Raw genomic sequence first — 23,472 nt, forward strand, 5'->3', positions numbered from 1 at the left:
TAGAGGAACACTCTCCCAAGTTAGGTATCCCTGTTTCAGTCTTGCAGCGAGGGCTTCTTTCCAAATATCAGTGCTGCTCTTCTGTGTTGTGTGACATGCTCTCAAGTCCTACGATGAGGGTCACCTTTCAGAATTACAGAGGCGGTGCCATGTCCTGTGTCAGGTGTACTTGTTTCAGTTCTGCTCGTAAAAGTCACTTTGTGAATTGTGGTGGTTCTCAGTAAGTGAAACCTATGAATGCAATCTGTTCTGATTAAGGAATCTGATACCCAAAAGGCAAGTATTAAGTGCTGAGTTTAAAATGTCAAAGCTCAGATGGTCAATTATTGAAGCATGAATGTATTCAGTGTTAATGATTCTTTATGGGGTCTAAGCCCTACGGCATTTGTAGCACATGACACCTGTAGAGAAATCAAGAGAAACTGAGACGTCTCGAATCTAACATGAGAAATGCCTGAATGGCGCGTTGCTCCTCCGTGTGGGCTGTGTGCAGGGACATCATTAGCGGATCGCCAGGTGTCGCAGCAGCAGCTAGCTACCCGTGCAGTCTCCCTTGGCTTCCCTGTATTAAAGAAAAGTGCTTTTCTTTGTTCTTACAATGGAAGCTCCTGGGCACTGAAGTAGCTGGGGCACCGCCAAAACAGGTCTGGGTCGGGGCGTGCAGCGCGAGAAGGAATCGCTCAGTAGAGTGAGCTGACCAGGACATGTGGCACGTGTCACATGCCACGTTAGCTCCAACCCCTTCTCCTCTGGCTTCCTTGCGACTCATATACAGGAACCAGGAAGCTCTCACAGCTTCCTGGTTCCTGTTTGTGAGCAGCACGGAGGAGCTCAGGGTGGCCTGGAGTGATGGAACAAAGCTGGAAAAGCAGGTACGAAGGCTTATTTTTTATTTTTTTTAGAAAGGGTGATGTGTATTTTGCATGTGTGGATTGCGTGTCAGATGCATGTGTGTGCTATGGGTCAGTGAGTGATGAGTGAATGATAAGAAATGTGATAGTGTGTGTGTTTGAATATTCTGGGTGGGTGTGTGCCTGTGTGGAGAATGCAGTGAGAGTGGATGGAAGAGAAGGTGTATGATTGAGTGACTGGTGGGTGAATGTGATCGTGTGTGTTTGAATATTCTGGGTGGGTGTGTGCCTGTGTGGAGAATGCAGTGAGAGTGGATGGAAGAGAAGGTGTATGATTCAGTGACTGGTGGGTGAATGTGATCGTGTGTGTTTGAATATTCTGGGTGGGTGTGTACCTGTGTGGAGAATGCAGTGAGAGTGGATGGAAGAGAAGGTGTATGGTTGAGTGACTGGTGGGTGAATGTGATTGTGTGTGTTTGAATGTTATGGGTGGAAAAAACAGGCATTGTATGCATCGGAAGGTCGCGTGTCATTGCTTCCTGTGATGTCACTTGGGGGCAGGGTCAAATGACATCACTTCTTGTGATGTGCAAGGGTCATGTGATGTCACTTCTGCTAGCCCTAGCATTTTGGTGAAATGACGTACCTGGCTATTTGTTTCCTTGATTACCATGAAATGGAGCACCTCAAGGATGCAGTTAATTATCTTCTAGGCAGAAAGACCGTACTTGACAAATGACATTGATTTCCTTATGAACATCGAATTAAAAAGGAACTGCATAAATGAAAATGTACTTATGGCACACGTAGTGGCTTTTGACCAACTTTAAACTCACAGCAATAAATGCTGAAAGCCCCTTTTGCAAAATAAAACGTTTTTTCATCTGAAACATTGTACCATTGAGCTAAGGTACTGTCCAGAACTCTACAAATTAAAAGACGTGGAGTGCATTACACTGACACTAAGGAAATTACTCCCTACAAATAGTGGGCAGCAAAGTGCAACAAGGCCAAGGATTTCGGAGCCAGTAGTCGCATTACATGGAAAACATTGTTAAGCTTTTGAATGCATTCATCAGTGATTTCGTGAACAAAAAATACCAGATGCCACTTTTTTCAACAGTAAGCAAAGTTGAATGGAATATGATGTTAAGAATATAGGTTGTAAAACTACTCTGATACACATGTAAATGCAAATAAAAGCCTTTTGTAAATACAAAATGTGTTCTAGCATATGTGAAACTTTAAAACAGTGAATATATTACTGTTTACAACTGCATTGCCATATATCGTGCTCTGATATGGGTGCAGCAATGTTTGTTTTGTTAGCTCTACAGTGAACCATGTACAACTCATTTCTGTTCACCTCTGCCTATTGTTAATGGGGGTAGGGTTGAAATTCCATATTAGTAGGTCCAGCCCCACATCTAGAGACAAGCAAGACTTATGTATTTTACATCAAAGAACCCCATTAAACACCCTGTAACTAATACCACCTGTTCACAGCATCCCAGAAGAAAACATTAAATGAGATGCTTCTAACTTACATGGACCCATCTCAAGGGAAATATTCTAAAGGAAAATACATGTACTATTCCAAATAGGCCTTGGTCACGGTACTGTAAAGATAAAATCGTAACTGATCGCATGCTAGAAGCTTGGTGTTTCCAGATCTGAGCTTCAAATGTAGCTGAATGTACTTAAAGTGCCACCTCTTCACATCAGTTAGGTAATAAAGAGCACCCGCGGCTGAGCGATGAAAGACTTTACAAATAAAGGAAGCATGTCAGGCCACCTAATTCATCAATAACTGAAAGGCATACATGGACACACGGTGTCATACTTCAAAGAAATGAAACACATTTTTAGTTAGCACCAGAAATGCATTAAAATTCTTTTCATCATAAATGCACAATGAGATGATGGAGAATCAACTGAAAAAAGGTATTCTGCAACCGTGGGATTCTCCTCTACAAAAGAAGACCAAATTCCACTTACTACTATTTATTATCCATGAATTCAATTATAAATATTAATACTTCTATCAAAAATAACCGCCCAAAGTCATGTCACATATCCCTTGGTTTGAGAGGAATACGGGAACTCAGAAATCCGTATTTCATCAATGTATCATGTTGCTATGATGAAATACAGAAGAAATATGATGGACATAGACTTGCTCTGTTTACAAGAGACTTGGCTACTGGAACCTCCAGTAGCAGACGGCTTTGAGATAGCCTTCAACAGAGCAATTAAAGGGGAAAAGGGACGACCCATGTCAGGAATGTTAATTCTCGCCAAAGTAAAAAGTGGTTTACGTATCCTATCTCACACTACTGTGTCACCATATATACAAGTGTGTAAAGTGAAACTACCGGAGAAAGACGTGAACAAAAATAAAGTAGTAATACTGGTTAATATATATTGGCAACATGCAACAACACTATTAGATATTTTTATGGAAACCATCTCAGAATTAATTTGTAATATCAAAAGGAACGAAAAGGATATAAACATCTTAGTATGTGGAGACCTAAACATAAATTGTCTGTCTATTATAAATAATCCCCTTGAAGAAAAAAATACTAAAGGTGAACAAGCAGCCAGACGATGGATGCAAGAGATGAAAGTTTGGGACTTACACTTGCTGAACGGCAATACGCCAGGGGACATTCCTGCCCATCCAACCTGGAGAAGGCTTTCGCAAAACTCAACAATTGACTACATCTTCGTAGACGGAATCCTAAGAAGCGAGGTCTTATCTCTTAAAATCATCGAAATGAAGACTAGTGACCATAGCATAGTAAAGCTGTATTTGAAATCAAACGAACCCAGAAGACCAGCTGTCAAAGAATTATTGACACTCGAAATAGGTCCTGGTCGTAATAGGCTAAGATTGAGTGAAAATAATATCATCTCACTAAGGAAATCGCTCGAAAATACAACAAAAATGGAACAAATCGAGTATACAACTCTATTAGAGATATACCGAGAGAAAAAATACACTAAGGCACGACCAGATTTTACACAGCTCCATGTATGGGATGCAGAAGTTAACGAAAAGAAAAAAAATCTGAAAAAAGCACTGAGAACGTTCAAAAACAAGTCCAATACAAATAATCAAAGCAGGATAAGACATCTGAAACAAACCTATAAGAACTGGCTAATCAGCCACAAACACATCATGTTACAGAGAGATGCCGAAATTATGATGGAAGTACTTGCTAAAAGAAAGACTAGAGATTTTTGGGCCTTGATGAATAACACATCAACACCCCAGGGAGCCATCATGAAATCGACGATCTCAGAAGCTCAACATACGCAGAAACATTCAATAATAAACAACCCAATATAAGAACTTCACCATCTTCAGAGCATGAGTGGTCAATTGAAATAAAAAAAGAGGAAATCTACAGAAACATTCAAAAATTAAGCACATCGAGAGCACCAGGACCAGATGGTCTAACAAATCAACACCTAAAACAACACCCAGAACTATGGGCAGATATCTGCTACTTATTATTCCAAACCATCCTCCAGACGAAACAAATACCTTCCTCCTGGCGGTGTGCCATTGTAGTACCAATTTTCAAAAAAGGTGATCGAACCGACCCCAAAAATTATCGGCCGATAGCTCTGCTTGATGTGGTTGGAAAAATTTTTGCCTCCCAGCTCCAAAACCAACTATTACGTTGGATCCAAGATACCAAAAGATACGATCTTCGGCAAACTGGATTCGTGAAAGGAGTTGGCTGCGGGCTGAATCTAACTATTCTGAACTTTCTGAAAATGGAAGCAATTCGACAAAATAAAAAGATCTACGTAGCATTTGTCGATCTATCAAGTGCTTTTGATACCATCGACCGAAGGATGCTCTGGGAAAAGATGAAGAAATGGAAGTGCCCAGATAATCTATTACAACCTATAAAAGAACTCCACACGGACACAGTCATTAAAATCCGCCTTGATTCAAGTGGAACGTTGAGCAAGCCAATCGAAATGAACCAAGGTGTGAAACAAGGCTGCCCGCTTGCAGCAACGCTGTTTGGACTTTTTATATCTGACATTGGCGAAAGTCTAGCAGCTGTAAACTCTTTTCCACCAAAAATAAATGGGCAGGCAATAAGCTGGATGCTATATGCAGATGACATTGCATTACTGGACCTAACACCAATTGGACTAACTCGAAAACTTGCAGCTTTAGAGAAATACGTAGAACAAAATAAATTAAAAATCAATCCAACGAAATCTGAAATAATAATTCTGCAAGATTTAACACGAAACAACAAACGGAGTACAAAAAGTACCCCTAAGTGGAGACTGAGAAACGAAATTTTAAGATGTGTAAAAAAGACAAAATACCTAGGTGTTTGGATTAATAGTAACATAAACGATGCTCCTTGGGCAGAGAATGCTAAACAAAAATGCAGACAATTAGCAAGTCAAGGAGTAGTAATAAACAAAAAGTTTGGGAAATTCTCACTACAACCAGTAATAGCCCACTACAACCAAAAAGTGATCCCATCACTGATTTATGGAGCAGAATGTGCCCTAGGAGTGTCTGCCACTCTATGGCCAGAACTAGAAAATCAATACTGGAGGAGGGTTCTGCACTTACAGAAAGGAATCTCGAGTGCATGTTTGAGATATGAACTTAATTTAATATCCATGCACGCCCGAGTGTTATGGAACATGCTATCCATATATCGGAAAATCATCACAGTAGAATGTTTGCCTCAATTTAAGATCTTACAAAATGCTATGAAAGGCAACAAAGAAACTCTACTATGTAAATGGGCAGACGGGTGTAAAAAGCAGTTAGAACAACTGGGAACTGATCAAGACACCCTGAGAAACAACCCGAACTATGTGAAGAAAAAGCTATGGGAACAGGATTGGTGCTCGACAGTTGATGATCGCAATCGCCACAAACTTATGGAAGATGCAGCTATAGAAGCCAAAGATCGAAAACAACTGCCTCAATATTTGATGAGATCAGCTAATGCAAGACATCGAACAAATTATATGAAATTTCGTATGAACTTAATAAACACCAGAGTAAGCCGAGCAATAAGAACGAGGAATCTGAAAGCATTACTCAAGTGTCGTTTCTGTAATAAACATCAAGAAACCCTTAAACACCTAACACTGTACTGTGAAGCCCTGAAAAATCAGAGATCTATACACTTAGGACATACAGTGCGAAAATATGCCACCTTAAGTGGAGAGGATCTATGGCGAAAATTTCACAACCCTTGTGAAAAAGACACCTTCGGGTTGATATACTTCGTGGAAATACTTGAAAACCTCCTAAAAGAGAATTAAATTAGAGAAAGAAACTAAAAAGTAATGGGTGCTTCCGAAGTGCTGAGATGAGATGAAGAGGCGAAGTAAAACAAGATAAAGGATTGGTAATGGATTATTAAATCATTTATAGCGAACAGAGTAATGGAAAAAAGAGAATAACTAGGTCGGAGAGAAGTAACAAGCTATGGAACACCACACTCTGCTAAGAAAAATGCACTGTAAAGACCCACTTCTGAAGCACCCTAGAGAGGGATAGGGGAGGAACATTGTATATAATTTTGTTTTTTCAAAAAGTTTGTACAAACTAAATGAAAATAAAAAAATAAAAAAAAATAAAAAAAAAATATATGATTTTAAATTCAAAATTGTCCAGACCATACAGCCCCACCATCACATTTCAAAATATGATCAACCTATGAAAATTAAGGGGGTATACCTGTTAAGCAAGCAAATGGAAAGATCTGACCAATTAAAAAGTGTGATGTCAAAATCACGTAGTGTGGGAATATCTCCCATTATATAAGTAGTAACACACAGGAAATAGAGAGGGCAAGGAATTCAAAGGCTACATAGAAGAGGGCCCCTTTTCCAAATGGATGAGTGCTTATCTTGGATAATAACTGCAGATGAAAGGGGCCTTAAAAGGAAGCCTCGAGCAGATTTACCTGAGGCAGACCTGCTTTCCTAAAGGAGAGAGAGATAGAGACCAGAAGGGGTCCGCTTAAATGGAATTCTCTGGAAACGCGTGTGGGTCCTTGCTAGCTCTGTCCCTTAAATAATTATTCATAAGTCAGTATACGAATGCCCCAATACAATTAGATACCTGTCCTATAGTAACATGTCACTGCTTAGCTCACTCCAAATCAAATTCTTGAGCATGTAGAGTGGGGACTGTACTTTGCTTTCTTGCTGCATTTGACCCAAGCCAGATTTGTTTAACATGGGAAAATATAGCATTTTTGTGCAGATAAAGCACAGTTCTTTGTAAATCCAAAGCCAATCAAATGAAACCCAGTCGGTTTTCACATGTGTACTTTGACACTGGATGTGTGGAAGGGTGCACATTTTAACATGTCCATGACTGATTGATAATTTGTGATGTGTGAAAACCATACATATTTAAAATAGACATATGAGGTTTAAAGAAAGTTTAGCTTTGCCACTTTTATTTCCATAGAAAATGATACCAAAGTAAATTATATTAATGCCTCACTTATTACACTGTACAGTCGGGTGAGGACCCTGTACCACTATGGCCTGGTGCCTGGAATATAGTGAGAGGAGTATTTATCCCTTTATTAGAAAATCATAAAGTTGTGTCCCAATGTTGAGCGGATGAACCCCTACGCTGCACTTTCTAAATTGACAGCACAGTGTCCCCAAACACACACCAAAAGAGTCTGATGCAACTCACCACAGTTTGCACTCACCTTCCATGCATATGCTAGAAACCCGCAGCATCACATCTAACATTGGGGGAATTCATTTCAAATGTGTTTTACATTAATCTTGTTTTTCTATGCACTCATTCTTTGATACCTGTACTTGCTATTAATCTTGGGGAGAATAAAGTATTTTAATTTTCTATGTAAAGTAGTTGAATACATGGGCCGGTAAGTGGCGATGGAACTATGGACTTAAATTGTGCTGTTTAGAAATGACATGGTCCTATTAGAATTAGATTCAGAAATCTAATTAATGTATCTATTCTGTGACCGCATGTGTGCATGGTTTCCTAGTGAGCTGGTCACAGGCAGGCCAAACCTTATTTCTGTAAACCCGTTACCAACATATGAACATATATTTTAGTGTGGTGACTTCCCCTGCATAAAGTGAGAGGACCACCTTTCTAATACATCCTGTTCCTCCAGAATTATGGAGTGGGATTGTACACTAGATGTGCTAAATTAGGACAATGCACCCAGTAACGAACACTTATAGTACACAAAATATCTTGACACATCCTTTGTGGACCTTTCCACACTCTAGAAAAAAGATACAAAAATGCAGTCTATTCATAGGTCCTTAATATACGCCATGTAAATAATTTCAAGCACACACATTTTTTAAAAACATGATTGCTTCAAAGCAATGAGTCTTATTCCGAGTCAGAGAAAAATAGTTCTATTCTACCCTTAGAACCAAGAAAGCAGTGGAAGATAACATTCACCCTTTAAACTCTGTATACACATTGTCAGGTGATTCAGTGCATCATGGCTGGGGTACATATATTAAAATGTTTAGGCAAATTGAAATTCTGTGTTCCTTTTGCTCCAGTGATCCTAAATTACAAAGGAGAACCCTGCAAAGGGTGATGATCAATGAATACTAATAATATCCATTTCATTGCATAGCGATTCATGCTGGATTCATCGCGTTTCTAAGCCCTCCCGCAGTAGGTTTTACTATTATCCAATTGAATCGGACTCCATTTATCGATGTCGCAACAGTTGCATGTGTCCTTCCAGGATTAGAACCTGTGACGGCAGGTTGCACAAATGACTGGGGTGAGGTATTGATTCATTAATTAGTTGAGCTAGTTCACCAATTGAGCTGGGAGGAATGTTCCACCTTCAATGTTTCAATTTTTGTTCAGTGTGTAGTTGCTGTACACGCGCATTAAAAGAATAAACTAATACAAGAAAAGCATAAGTTAGATTATGGGGGTTATATAGCATACCACTTCTCTTTGATGATCCTCGTGGAGCTTTGGGATCTGCAGGAAAACGGCTTGGGTTCGGTTAGGAGGAGAAGGATTCTCTTGATGCGTGTAGGTCGGCCGGAACATGGCTTGGTGTGCTGGTATGTGTCTCTGGAGGATAGCCCAGGGGCAAGGTACTCGCCTTTGAAGCAAGACAACACGGAGCAATATCGGTTCGATCCCCGGGTCCGCGCTTAGAAACCTCTTGGTATTAAGCGCGTTATAAATACCAATTACTATCACAATTACAATAGGTGAGCTGTGGAGAGGGCAATTAGGCTATGTTTATCCAGAAGGGAGCCCCAGGTGTAGGTGTCCTCCTAGGCTTGCTACTAGCGATGTCTGCCCTGAGCAACAGGATGATGAGAGGGTTCCCGCAGGACTGTGTGCCACAAGCCCGTGGGAGAGGTGCTGCGATTGGTGTTAGTATCCGTGGGCGAGGGATGCCCTAGCTGGGGTTTGGTTGCATTGTGTGGGTGGCTGGTCCATGTGTGTACTATGGGGTGGAAAGGAGAGTGGTCAGAAAAATGGTGAGGTTTGTAAACAATCAGCAAGCCACATTCAGCAGGACACAGCATTGCATAGCAAGGCATGACAAGCCATAAGAGGCATAGTAATGCATTACAAAGCCCACAACTTTCACCCGGAAAAAATTGACCATCACCTCGTGTAATATTCTCCTGTGCAATTTAGCGCCACTAGAGCAAAATAACACATTCATGCAATGTCATCTGCATTTGCATCAACACAGGTAATATCATTGATTAAAACAACATATTCCAGATGAAGTGTGCACAAACATGTTATCTAAGACCAGCTATCCTGATAATGTACCGATAGCACTGAGCGTGACTGATCAAACAATACTCCTGCAAGACCGCACTTACCCCTCTGAAGTGCCAGCCTTTGGTGGAAGGAAACAGGGAAAAGGAGTTCTTGTGTTGCCATCCAGGCCTGCAAGAGAAGAAAGCACACGGTTAGCCCCCCTGCGTTCCACGCTGCTGGCGCTGAAAGCGGTCACACTTGACCTGGCGGGCGCGAACGGGACATTTTACATTTCCTGTCGCTTTGTGCTCAGATGAAGTACATCGCTGCGGTGTTTTTGTTTACTACACACGGATTTCATAGGCACTGAGTGCTAATGGAGTTTAGGGACACTCGACACCGTCCGTTTTGACGGTTAAGGCGAAGGGGCTTCGTGGCACTTGAAAGGGCTGGGAGGGGGCTAGTGGTTCATGAATAGTGATGACAAAGGGGTGCCTGTCAGCACGGCGGATGATATCTTAAGCTCCAAGTGAGCTAGGGTCAGGCAGGGAAGGGCGGGGACGAGGGAAGTCATCACAGGCTCGGAGGGTTCACGCTGCAGGATGTTGACAGCCTTTGTGACCCTTTAAACTTCGGAAAATAAGCGACCTCGCTCCTCTCTCAACATGACTCCTAAAGGTGGCCTATTAGGAAGGAGGAGCTTTGTGTGGTGCCAACATTTTGAAGCAGCTTAGACTTCACTATGTTCACTGTGTAAATTGCGACACAACTAAAGACTTCATTACACGTTTAGAGGCGACGTTAAGTATTTAAGAACACGTATGTTTTACCACTCACCCAAACCACCTGTTTTACTGTGTAGGACATTCCCTGTAATACATTTTATCAGGGATTTAAGTGGGGTAAGAAATCGAGGGGCGGGGGCCTCATTTGGGGGCGTGGCTTGTGGGAGAGGCGTGGCCTAAAAAGTACGCAAATCGTAGGGTATACACACAAATATATATAAATGTTATATATTTGTGTGCGTACCGTACTATGGTTTGTGTACTATGCAAGCCATCTTTTCTAAACATAGAGAATGTAACATATTTTTACGTTTATAAAAGATGGCTTGCAAAGTACACAAACCATATTAAGGTACACACACAAATATATAACATTTATATATATTTGTGTGCATACCCTATGGTTCGCCTAGTTTTCAGGCCATCTTTTTTTAAAGATTTCGGGTTTATAAAAGATGGCTTTGAAAGTACACAATTCAAGCCATCTTTTATAAAGCTTTGACTACGGACAAAATTGTCCGTCGGCAAAGCTTTATAAAAGATGGCTTGAAATGTGTACTTTCCAAGCCATCTTTTATAAACCTCGAAATATGTCGAGGAATCCCCAGGTTCGCCGAGGGTTAAAGACGCCTCGGCGACCAGGGGAAACAAAGGGACAGTAACTGCCTCTGGTGACCTCTCGCGCGAGGGGTCACCAAAGGCAGTTACTATGACTGACTGAAGTGGCAGCCAGGCACAGCGTCGCTGCAGTTGGCTGCCACTTCTGTCAGCTTGCCTGACTTCATGACAGGCGCGTCTCCCGTCGCGGCTGCGGCCGCGATGGGATAATGCATCCCGCCAATGTCACGGTAGGACGGGGGCCCCGGCAGGGCCCCGGCTCAGTCCCACTTTTTGGAGACTGGGCCCCGGCAGGCCCCGGCCCACTTAAAGCACTGCATTATATTTATTTATTTATTTGTTTATTTATTTCTGACGCGCCGTAGCCTGTGGGCATCAGGGCGCGGAGAAGCGATAGAGACGAGCAACAGTGTGATAAGAAAAGTAAGCTTCTTTCACAGCACAATTGTACAGGCAGCTTATTCCATGCAGTGGCTGCTTTTACAGGGTATGACCGTATGACCTTTCCTTTCCCATAACTCGGCAGGACCTAGGGCATATCACTTGCATGGAATCTTTCGATCCGGTATCTCTAATTGAATCTTGGACAGTGGTGCACGTTTTCAGATATCTGGGGGCATCACCAAATAAGCATTTATGAGTCATGGTGTTCATTTTAAACCCTATTCTTGCTTCTACAGGAAGCCAGTGCAGATCTCTTCTATACTGTGATATCTGATTCTCACAGCGTCATTTTGCTGAATCTGTAATCTTTTAGTGCAAGGTTTACTTGCTCCGCCTAATAATGCGTTACAATAGTCTAATCTTGACATGACTGAAGCTCTTACTAGAGTGGCACAATTTGCTACTGAAACAAAAGGTTTTATCAGGCGTAGGAGCCTGAGATAGAATTGTATGTTTTTTGTCACACTTACAACTAGTATGTCTGCGTTAAGTAATGCCTCAATGGTAACCTTACGAGTTTTTACTTGGTTGACTGTATTTATTAGATGTCGGTCAATGTATAGTTTATCATAATTTGGTCCTAGTTTTTCTCTTGCTTTAACTGAGCCAAAAATCAGAAGTTCAGTCTGCATGCAGTAATTCAGCCTGGTCCTTTACCGCCATTGGAAGCAGAGGTAATACCTCTACTGACAAGCTGGCATGCTTCCGTCTATGGGTGTTGGAGACCCATAAGTAGCCTGGGTGAATGATCAAAGAGCAGTATGCCAAAACATAGCCAGTTTCTACATTAGCGCGTTACTCTAATGATGCTCTGAGTGTCTGCTCTCTATTCTCCTCAGGATCGACACTTGACTTTGAGTGTAAGGTAAATGGCAGAAATACACAAGTGAACTTGTTATTCATATAGTATAACAAGTATAGCTAAATACACAACATAATTAGAAATATTCACAAGATGCATATTTATTAGAATCACGAATGGCCATCGTATTGTGGAACATGTGTGAACATTTGTATGGCACCTGTTGTCCTGGAGTCAAATTTTGCTTCAAGTGGTCTGCAGCCTGGGCAAATCAGAAATCCTAATATGTGGTAAAACCGTTCTGATCCCAAACCTTTACTGTGGCCGCCTGCCCTTGGAACCCCACCTGCCCGATCCACCTCTGTCAAAAATATTGGATGCACCATGGACACAGACCTATATCCCTCTCCAAGCACATCAACTCTGTATCCAGAACCTGCCACTTCCACCTACACATCCTAAAATTAATCTTTCTGTAACTCTCTCACCCTCAAAGAGTTTTTGCAATACTAGCCATTATCATCTCCCACCTAGACTATGCCAACTCCCTCTATCTCAGCGTCCCAGTACGCCAGCTAAGGAAACTTCAACGTATCCAAAACGCAGCAGCCAGACTGCTCCTTGCCCTCTCACCCAGAGAACACATAAGCCCAACACTCAGAATTCTACACTGGCTCCCAGTTAGTCTAAGAGCAACCTTCAAAGCCATGTGCATCACACACCAAGCACTCCATCATTCGGGACCTGAGTTCCTTTAGAACAAAATCATCCACTACCAGCCCCCCAGAAAACCTCCAATCAGGCTCAGCTCTCCTCCTGGTTATTCTACCACACCACTCCACCAGAGTTGGCGACTCGGCTTCCTCTATCCTAGTGCCCCCATCTGGAACACTCTACTCATGCACAGCCGCCGCACCAAAAACGACCTCTCCTTCAAAAAAAGCTCTCAAAACCTGTCTAATGCATTATCCTGAAAACCCCATCAGTCTCAAGTATATGAACTGTCTCCCCAGGCGGTGCCGGATGCATTCATGGCATCACTGACCTTTGTCCAAAATACCTGACGGTGCGGCCTGTGTTCGCGGCAGCCCGGACCACACACACTTTCATACACCTATCACAACCGTGCCTTCCCTCAAGTGCCACTCGCTGATTTACAGCACTCACATATGTAATGTCACAGGACTGATGAATCACTGCACCGACAAAAAATGGGCTAAACACAACAATAGTAGTAGAATGTAGTGTAATGTAATATATAGAGCGCGGCAAAGACCTGGAGGCATCAAGGCGCTAGCGTGAAAACATCACCAGAGAGGTGAGAGGAACGACACCATTTAAAACAAAAACATTTTTAGTTGCTTATGGAAGATGGACAAAACGGGAATGCTCCTAATAAGAAAAGGGAGAGTATTCCACAAGGACAGGGCCAGTACAGAAAAGGACCTGCCTCCTGCACGACTGCGGTAAAAGCGTGGAACGTCCATCAGAAACTGATTGGGTGAATGGAGAGGTCTCTTAGGCTGGTAAAGTGAGAGCTTTGTCTGAAGAAACTCGGCCCCCGCGGAGTGAATGGCTCGGTGAACCGTGCACAAGACTTTGAATTTCACCTGGGTTCTTACAGGCAGCCAATGAAGGCGTTGGAGGAAATAGTGAGAATGGGAGAGTCTCGGGGCACCAAGAACAAGCCTGGCTGCTGGACTCTGTAGGATCTGCAGGCGTGGGAGAAGTGCATCTGGCTGGCCAAGATAAATGCCATTGCAATAATCAATTGCGCCCATGATGACGGCTGTGACAATTTTGCTCCTAGCCTCAGTCGGAAGAAATGGAAGCACCTTCCTCAAAACTCTCAGTTTCGCAAAACCGCTCTGCCAGACCGCCAATATCTGAACCTCTCGAGTCTGAGGACATGATCTTAATCCGGCACATCTTAACAGTGGTGTGATAGAACCAACGCCACCTCTACCGCAATCGTACACCCAACCCACCTAGAAGAATCTGGAAGTACAACCCGCACACCTCCTGTGGTGATTACTTGGTGCATAGATAGTTGTTGCTGCTAACCATTTTTATCACAGCCGCAAGAACCAACAGAAGATGCCAAATACCTGAGTGGGTGCCCTAACATCAAAGCACCTCCAATGGCAGCAATGTACGTATAATATACCACTCCATTGGCCACAGGCATGGCTAACCACACACATCAGTATACAATAAGGACTACAACAAAAATGCAGTCGTGCTGTTCACATAAATTCTCCGCCTGCTTACACCCGACTACCCCTCAACACCTCTGACAGCAGAATGTGGCACAGTCCTATGATAAATTTGGGCACACTGAACAAATAGCGAGTCTCTAGCAGTGAGGCCACCCCTACTCTTCTCTGCACCCATCCACGTGCCTGACTACATGAGTTGCTTTTCTACCGGTGCATGGCCATCCCTGCTAAGCCTTTTTTCGTCCAAATGCACACACGCATCATAATTGTGCCCATGACCTCCAACACTCTGGACTTCGGTCCTCCAAGGGCGTTCCCACTAACAGCGCATTGAGACTATAATGATGGAAAAACTGGCGCTATACAAATGACAAGTACAATACAATACACTGCAAGTAGTCTATGTTAAGCTAACCAAGCTCTTCTACGCTATAAGCACAAGCTAAATAGCAGTACTTAGGTTACTGATTGTGACATTGGCAAACACGGGGCACTTTGGGATGAAGGTACAGGGTTCTAATAGGCTTAAGAGAGTTTGGCAGAAGGGGACTGACGAGAGCTAGTGCACAGACTGTGAGGTTATGTTGGGTTGTTAGGCTGCAGGTGAAAGCAAGGTGTGGGTAACCTGCCAAGTTACCCAGAAGGTATAATGCACAAATGAAGGGTTGTTTACTATCACACTGTGCACAAGAACAACAAAGTAAGTACAAATTGTTAAACAATTTAATGAAGAGCGGGGCACCCTCTCCTTCTCTCCTCACATGTCTGACGTCTCTAAGAAGTCATACTATCAGCTGCACCTCCTCAGAGGTATTCTTCCTTTTCTCACTTTCCCCCAGAAACTCACTGCCTTCAGAGCTCTGGTCCTCTCTAGGCTGGACTATTGCAACAGCCTCTTTCTAAGTCTGCCTGCCTCTACTCTTCGCCCTTTGCAACTAATCCAGAACAGGACTGCAAATCTTGTCCTTGGCCTCAAGCCCAGAGATCATATGTCTCCAGCCCTGAAATCTCTTCACTGGCTCCCCGTGGCTGCAAGGATCAGGTTGAAGACCCTCTGCATCATCCACAAGGCTTTCTGGGGCAGGGGACCATACTACATCAAACTCTCTCTTTCTAAGCATCTTCCTTCTCGAGCCCTGCGCTCGTCCGCCTCCATCTCTCTGAGGGTTAGACGCTTCTCCAGGCAGAGAGTGGGGGGTAGAACTCTGTCCTCGGCTGGGGCCTTCCTCTGGAAAAGCCTCCTTGCTTCTCTCAAACCTGAGCAGGATCAAGCAAGGTTCAAGAAGCAACTGAAGACCCTCCTCTTCACTTCAGCTTTCTCTCACTCTCCCCTGCTAATGCCTGCTGATGCCCTGCCTGCTGCGCTAACTGGTTACCTGGCTACCAACTGAAGCTCACGGGTACCAGGCTCCTGCACAACCAGTAGCCACTTCCACTGCCTCTGGGGCTCCCACCCACTTATGGACTGTATCTGCAACCCTACAGTCTCCTGCCTCTCTGCACTTACTAACCACATTTTTGCCACTGCACCCCCCCTGCCAGCACTTGTCTTCCCTCTCCCTCGCACGATCTGAATGACACAAGGCCTAGTAAGATCATTTGTTTGGTCCTCCCTTTGTCTACCCTTTCTTGTCTTTTCACACCTAGAAACACCTGTGTAAATGACTTATATCATATCATAGCATGCCTCTCGTTGTATTGCTGTGGTCATGGCACTCAGTTTATGCCAAAGGATGACACACCCTGCTTAGTGGGGCACTTTAAGCAATCCTTCCTCGTTCCATCTTTCATTGTTCCTACGCTTCATCTCATCAATCTCCTTGTTTGAGTTGGTGGAACCAGTGTCATATTGAACAGAGCAGAGCCAGAGCTGAGTAAGAGGGTTTAACTTGGTCCATAAGTCAAACCCAAGCCAATACAGCAAAATAATGGTTTTGTAACTATGTCTCCCTAATCCGCACCCCTACAACATGAGGCACCACGTGGCATCCTGCCTGGCCCTACTCCTCTCTCCCCAGAAAAGGAGCTGCACCTAGCATCTTGCCTCCTCTTTTTCTCCCCACAAGACACCTAACCGGCATCTTGCTCCCTCCACAACATCACAACAACAGACCTCTACCTAGCCTGCTTCCCCCCACTCTCCTGCTCTATAATCCAAGAACAGTACCTTGTCTCCTATCCCTCCCAACCTCATCCAACCTCCAAAAATAAGACTCCTACTTGGCACCCAGCTCCCTCATGTTCTTTCCCTACCGTACATAAGAACCCTGTCTGGCATTCTACCCTCATTGTTTGCTCCAATCCCCTCACAAAATATATTCTGCTTCCTCTTCTACCTTCAACAAAAGACCCTGTATGTGCATCCTGCCTGCCACCATACTCCCCCCTACAACACAAGACACGTACCTCCTTCCCATCAACCTAATATAAGGACTCTGCCAGGCGTCATGCCTCCATACCACCCTCCTCTTCACCTAACATCCCCACTCTTCTCACCTCAATAAAAGACCCATACATGGAATCCTGCCCCTCTCCATACTCCAGAAAAGACCCATACCTGGAATCCTGCCCCCTCTCCACACTCCAGCAAAGACCCATACCTGGAATCCTGCCCCCTCTCCACACTCCAGCAAAGACCCATACCTGGAATCCTGCCCCCTCTCCACACTCCAGCAAAGACCCATACCTGGTGAACTGCCGCCCACCCTCCTACCCCACAACACAAGACCCATATCTGGCATCCTTACACCCCCACCCAACATAAGAACTTTACCTTGCATCTTATCCTCTTCCCACAAAACTCCTAGTTGGTGCTGCTGGGGCTGTCGAAAGCAATGTTGTAGTGGGGAGCTGGCTGGCGTTGCTGCCACACCTGCAGCACTCAGAGAATTGTATTTCCTTTTTCTGTGGTGGCGAGGGGCGGGTGGCGTTTGACAAATACGGCTTTCCGCTACTCCAGGAAAGATGCAAATTTGAGGGGTGAGCGTGGGGGTGTCTGGGAGAGTGGTCTAATTATACAGGTGCATAGACATGGTCGAGGGAGGATGGATGGAATGGAGGAAAGGAATTCCTGACTTCCTATTCCGTCCCAGCCAATCTGCCGTTCCATTAGTGGTGGATAGGAAGCCAGGCAGGGAACATTTCTTCTTTTCAAACTTTTTGTTCCAATTTCCTCAGGAATATATACTGTCCAGATCACTCATTCGAGATGAGAGCCTCTCTCGCTTTCAATGGATTTTGTTCCTTCTCACTTCTAAGAAATATAGTGCCCCACCCACTACAGAGTGATATAGTGCCTCTCTTGCTACTAGACGAGACAGTGCCCCCTCGCTGTTAAGGGATATTGTAAGCATCCCCTTCAGGATTCGGTACAACCCTTTACAGAAGAGGCAAATATCACTTGACGGTCTGATCATGGTGAATTCTGTTGAACATTTTGGAAGGGCCCTCAAGCCGGTGCAGGAATCCAAAACCCCTTGCCCTACCACAATGCAGAGAAGGGATTGTTCCTCCAGGAGACCGGGAGCGGATTCCCATTGGCTGAGCCAATCATGATGTCTACAGCAAATTCCAAGCCATTTCAAGAATGTGTATTACTTCCCAAGCCTCCCAGTCTTAGTCTTTATAACAATAACCCAAGGACACATCGACCACGGATCATTTGAGATCCCTGCTTCCTTACATACCATATCATATGATACACAAATCTAGTGTTGTGAATAAAAGAACTCTCATTGCAGATTTGTTGTGCTTGCAGGGGTTCATGTTAATACCTTGAGACTGCTTCACAATGGTTAGGCATGCTATGTGAGCGGTGCAAGGCACTCATGACCTCACTCCTATGAAACATGTAGCGGATTTGGCCAAGACTCATTGTTAAGGGACAGAGTCTCAGCCCTTCACTGGATCCAACCTTTTCTAGCAGACTGTTTTCAGGCTGTCTCATGTCCTCACTTCGCTTGCCTTTTCCACCCCCAAACATGTGGTGCCCCCAAGACGCTTCACTTTCTTCCTCCTGATCAACCTCTACACCCAACCCCTTGCATCACTCATTGAATCTCATGGCCTTCAATTCTTATGCTGAAGAAAATTCTTCTACTGGTTAACCTCACCAGTGGCACTAACTTATGCCCCATCTTCTTACAAAACTACATGGCAAACATCTCCTCTTGGATAAACAATACTCTCTGAAACTCAACTCGGATAAAACTACAATCACGGTCTTTCAGGGCCCTCCTATTGTGTGATGACCTGTCATGTTTCCTCTGTCTCTTCTGCCATGGCCCCCACCTGTGCCTGCTGCCATAAACTTAGGATTTAAACTTGATGATCAACTCTTCTTATCCCCATGCATCTCAGAGTGATTCACCAAACCTTCCCTTTCCTCGCTCTTCCTGCACAAAAGGTCTGCCATCATTGTACTCTTGCAATCCCAGTTAGATTATTGTAACTATCTTTACTTTGGCCTTCCCCCTGCAAAACCCACTGTCTCTAACCCAGAATTTGGCAGGTCAATTAATCTCCAACGCCAGGAAACACCACCATGCCAGCCCAATCCTTTGCTCTCGCCACTGGCTCCTCAGCCCCTCAAGAGTGATCTTTAAAGACTCTTTGCATAGCGAACCACTGCCTCTAAACCAAACCTACTTTCTTGGCATATCATTTTAATCCACTGCCTCTGCTTTTACAGTTTTTCAAATTCTGCTGTTCTAAAACCACTGACAGACATTTTTCTTACTTGCTGCCCAAGAACACAAGACGCTGCCATGACACGTTTGATCTCTTTCTCATCTGTCTCCGCACCTGCACGCCCAACGGGTCCAAATGTTATTTTCTTGTTGATGGTTTCTACCGTTGAGCCCACAGTGAAAGGCGGGCGCTAGCCTTTTCACATTTTAGGTGTGAGAGCAGGCATACAAATCTCTCGAGACAAATGTGTTCCACTTATAGTGGCTACAAGCCACTCATCCCAGATACAAATTCAAAATCATACATGTATTAGCACAGCCCGCAGTTGACTTTTGGTAGGCATGAGATAGGCAAGTGCCAGGCTCTACCATAATGGTGCTACCTGGTTATAAGACGGCAAAAGCTAGTAAATATTTGAGTACCTGGGCATATGGCGGCAATACCCAACAAGTGCCTATCTAATGTCTATACCAGAGCCAAAACTTTGCCACTGCTAGTTTTTAATATTAGTCCAAGGAATAGATGAAAGTACACTCATTTGGCTTATAAATCAAGTGGCTGAAGACACACCCATATAAGAAAGTTTTCTTACATCAGGTTTACTGCTGCATTTAATCCATTATCTTTTTGAAGACGGCCTGGAAATAACAATTGCATCCCCATAGAAGCCAGCAGCTTGATGTCAGTGGACGATTGAGCTAGCCCCTAGGGATCCTGGGACAGGGTGTATGTTGGGTGGGTAGGTAGGTAGTGGGTAGCAAAGGCATGGCTATGGGTGGTCATTGGATGGGTAAAAAGCCAAACACCCAAGGGTGTGTGTCTCTCCTCACATCCAATCGCCGCTCCTATACGTACTCCTAGGCCAGTAGTCTGGGTTTATGGGTGCTCCAAAGCACCACTTAATAGCCAAACCTAAAAATAAACGCGACCACCTCTAAATTCTAGAATGCCCGAATGCAACACAGTTTTACTTGGAAGGCAGGGGGGAGGGCACTGACATATAGAACTAGAAAACTGATCTCTTTCTCATCTGTCTTTCCACTACCACCTTAAAACCCATTGCTTCTCCTTTGGTTTCCAGTCGTACCCCACTCGCTGTCAGTTGGATCCAGGAACGAGGGATCTCCCATTACACGTGTGCTCTAAAAGTTTCCATAACAAAACATTGCATATACCCTCCCCCCTCCAGACTCCTCTTTTAATAGAACACAACCATACATTGCGTCCTTTAAATGCTATGTTTCCTTCTTGTCATGCTATAATAACAATCTCAGTGATGTCAATGATTAAAACCTACATCTTGATTAAGCCTAAGTGTTATATAGTTGGTTAAGTTGTTGTTAATACTTTGACATTAGATACGGTGCCATAGTCCCATAGGATGGCGTGCCATCATAGGAGAAGGGGTTCCAGCATGGAACCCTGGGAGTAGAATGTTGAGAGGATGAGAAAGATCTGGAGAGTTGGAGTCGGCGGAGGATAGAGGAACCGGTGGTGTCTGGGGGCCCATTGCCCACGCACTAAAGATGCAGCAACTCTGTAAATAAAAGGAGTTATTACCTGAAGCCATTGTGAATTCCCTTTATCACTATGTATCCCCTTCCCATTATGATTGAATACACGAAAACCTTTGGAAACAGCGATCAGTCTCCTCAGCAACCTGAAATCACACAGCCATCATCAAGTCATCACAGAGGCCAGAGAGATTAGAAGGTTAGTGGCCCAACCACCCACTATCACTTATATCGACAGGCCAGATGACAACACATTCATTTCTTCATCACATTGCCTTGTCCCAGTCATGAGAACAATGGGGGTCATTACGATTATGGCGGTAGCCATGGAGCAATTAGCTCCATGGTTGCCTCCCATACCGTGACCGTGTCCGGTGTGGGCGGTAGCCATGGAGCAATTAGCTCCATGGTTGCCTCCCATACCGTGACCGTGTCCGGTGTGGTGCAATGGGTACTTACCGGTCTAGTCCGACCCTAGCGGGACCGGTAAGTCCCCATTGCACCAACCATTCCCCATTCCCATTTGAGCCCCAAAGGGGCTCAATGGGAATGCGGAGGGTGCAAATAACGGCCTCGCAAATGGCAAGCCCGTTATTTGCGCCCTGGTCCCTTAGCAGGACCCATAAGGGACGTGTGGTCTGACCACACGTCCCTTGCGGTACCCGTTAGGGGACCTCGGAATCAGGCAGTACGGGTTACCGGCACCGGTCCTTGTTGTCCTCTAACCTTGAATGGAATCTGAACAACTTTACATCTGGCACCATCACGCCCGACTCGAATCTAATTGGATCTCACATCTCTTACATCTCTTTCCACTAAACTATCCAAGCTCCTAACCATCAATAACTAGTTCCTTTGCAATACTACCATCTATTTGTGTCCCCAGAAAAAACCCTCCCATATGCTGCTCACCCGTTTCAGTAAACCACTCAAATTGCAAATCATGAAATATCAATACAAATGGGTAAACATGAAAACTACATACACCAAATCTTCTATACTCTCCATTCCACAAACCACACATTAGATATGTTATTAACAAAAAAAAATTGTATCCCAAACATGTAACAATTCATCAATCAGACTCGGTGCTTAATTTGTGGGGGTGTTTGCCATGGCTCAGCCTTGGCACTTATATCTGAGCCCCAGCACTTATTGTCTCAGACTCAGTTTGATTATGAAGTGATGATAGTCAGAACATCCACCAACCCCAATGAGCTGCTACGAGCTGTAGTTTAACCCCAAATGTGACGACACTGTGAGGAGCCGCTGTGGGTGGTGGCCAATGTTCCCTCATTGCTGTGCGCATTTGTGCTTGCCCAGCTTCCTGCTAGGTGCCGCTCAGAAGATCTTTAGCAGCGGACACAGACAATTTAATAAGGGACAAGCCACAGCAGTTACCTGAAATGTTCTTTCTCTTAAAATAAGCAACTAGTCTTGATATTCTGCTTATTTTCATTACAATACTATGCAAGGGTTACCGTGATCACCTAAAATCCCTAACAGCAAAATACATACACAAGAGGTTAAAAACGAATATTAAAAACTGACTCCATTAACAGAAGAATCTAACCAATGTGTGCCTTCACTCATTAACTAAATAATGTTCCCTCCCCACCCATGACTCCTAAACCTGACTCTACCACACTTTTACCGTATGACTCTAACTTCTGCTCCAGAATACATTAAGATAAGACCCGACAAACTTGACTCTTCCTCTCTTGGCTCTGTGAAAGGTTAGCAGACGTGCACCTACACCCACTTGTTTTATGTTTGTTTTAACATGAATAACCTTCATGTGCCAGAATTTCTGTTACTCATTGTGCCTTACCAAAATCGTCACCCACACTATATAATTGAACTACCAGCTCCAATATCGGATACTGACTGTAAGTAAGCAGGCTACTTGGATGTGTAACCAAATCCAATGCTTCCTCTTCTTTGTACATATGTCACACAAGTGATTTGAAGCGGCCCTCTTGTAAGTTAACGCATTATACAACTCAAATATTAATTTGCCCTCTAAAGATTATGAAAAGACAAATGTGATGCTCAGCGTCTCCTACTTTAGTATTACTAACATTACCCTATAAGTGGAGTGCAACATTGCAATATCTATTTACTTAGCCTACAAGGGATAGTGGGTATGGACTATGCCTCGGATTACTCATCCATAGTATCAGGGCATCGGATATTCAGACAGGAGAATGCTTTTCACACAATCTGCATTGTTTCCAAGTGTTCAGAGTTCCTTTCGGCATAAACCTTCACACAATATATGGTAACTCGCTTCTATGCAAAAACGATTTCACTGAGCACTTGTGCAATCCTACACAATGATGTAAGGGTGGGGTACATTGTCATGACATTCTTAAAATGTACATATTATGTTGAGGCATTAAATATGCCTTGCTTGCAAAGGATTGTGGGTCTGCAAATATCCCAGTGAGTGTTTACTGTTACAAGCCCTCACTTTTTCTAGTGCTCTATCAACTAGTATTGTATTTGTGTGGATGGCATGGAAACATGGAGCGGATTTAGCTTCTTATGACTGGTCTTGGAGAACCTAACATAGACTAACAAATACTTAGTTGCATGCAGTGTGACTGGCAACACATCAGGACCCCACATTTCTTAATAAATACAAGTGCAAATATTTCCAAAAACACATTTTTTAAATCACCTATCAGTATCTAAATTCATCCAAAAACAATGACTGTCCTCAGAGCGGCATTTTCAACAGTTCAAAGAACATGGCCATTAGTATTGCCACCCTC

At 43.8% G+C, this 23,472-nt stretch overlaps 1 protein-coding gene across 1 annotated transcript in view; it reads right to left on the minus strand.

The window, feature by feature from the left end:
* ARHGEF3 (Rho guanine nucleotide exchange factor 3) overlaps positions 1-23,472 on the minus strand; it is a 1,464,987-nt gene that overhangs the window by 951,839 nt on the left and 489,676 nt on the right. The window contains exon 2 of the mRNA XM_069643668.1: positions 9,747-9,813. Coding sequence (XP_069499769.1) covers positions 9,747-9,813 — 67 coding nt within the window. The remainder of the gene's footprint in view (positions 1-9,746; positions 9,814-23,472) is intronic.

Source organism: Ambystoma mexicanum, chromosome 2p (assembly GCF_040938575.1).
Source record: "Ambystoma mexicanum isolate Mex_15411 chromosome 2p, UKY_AmexF1_1, whole genome shotgun sequence".
NCBI classification, from domain to species: domain Eukaryota; kingdom Metazoa; phylum Chordata; class Amphibia; order Caudata; family Ambystomatidae; genus Ambystoma; species Ambystoma mexicanum.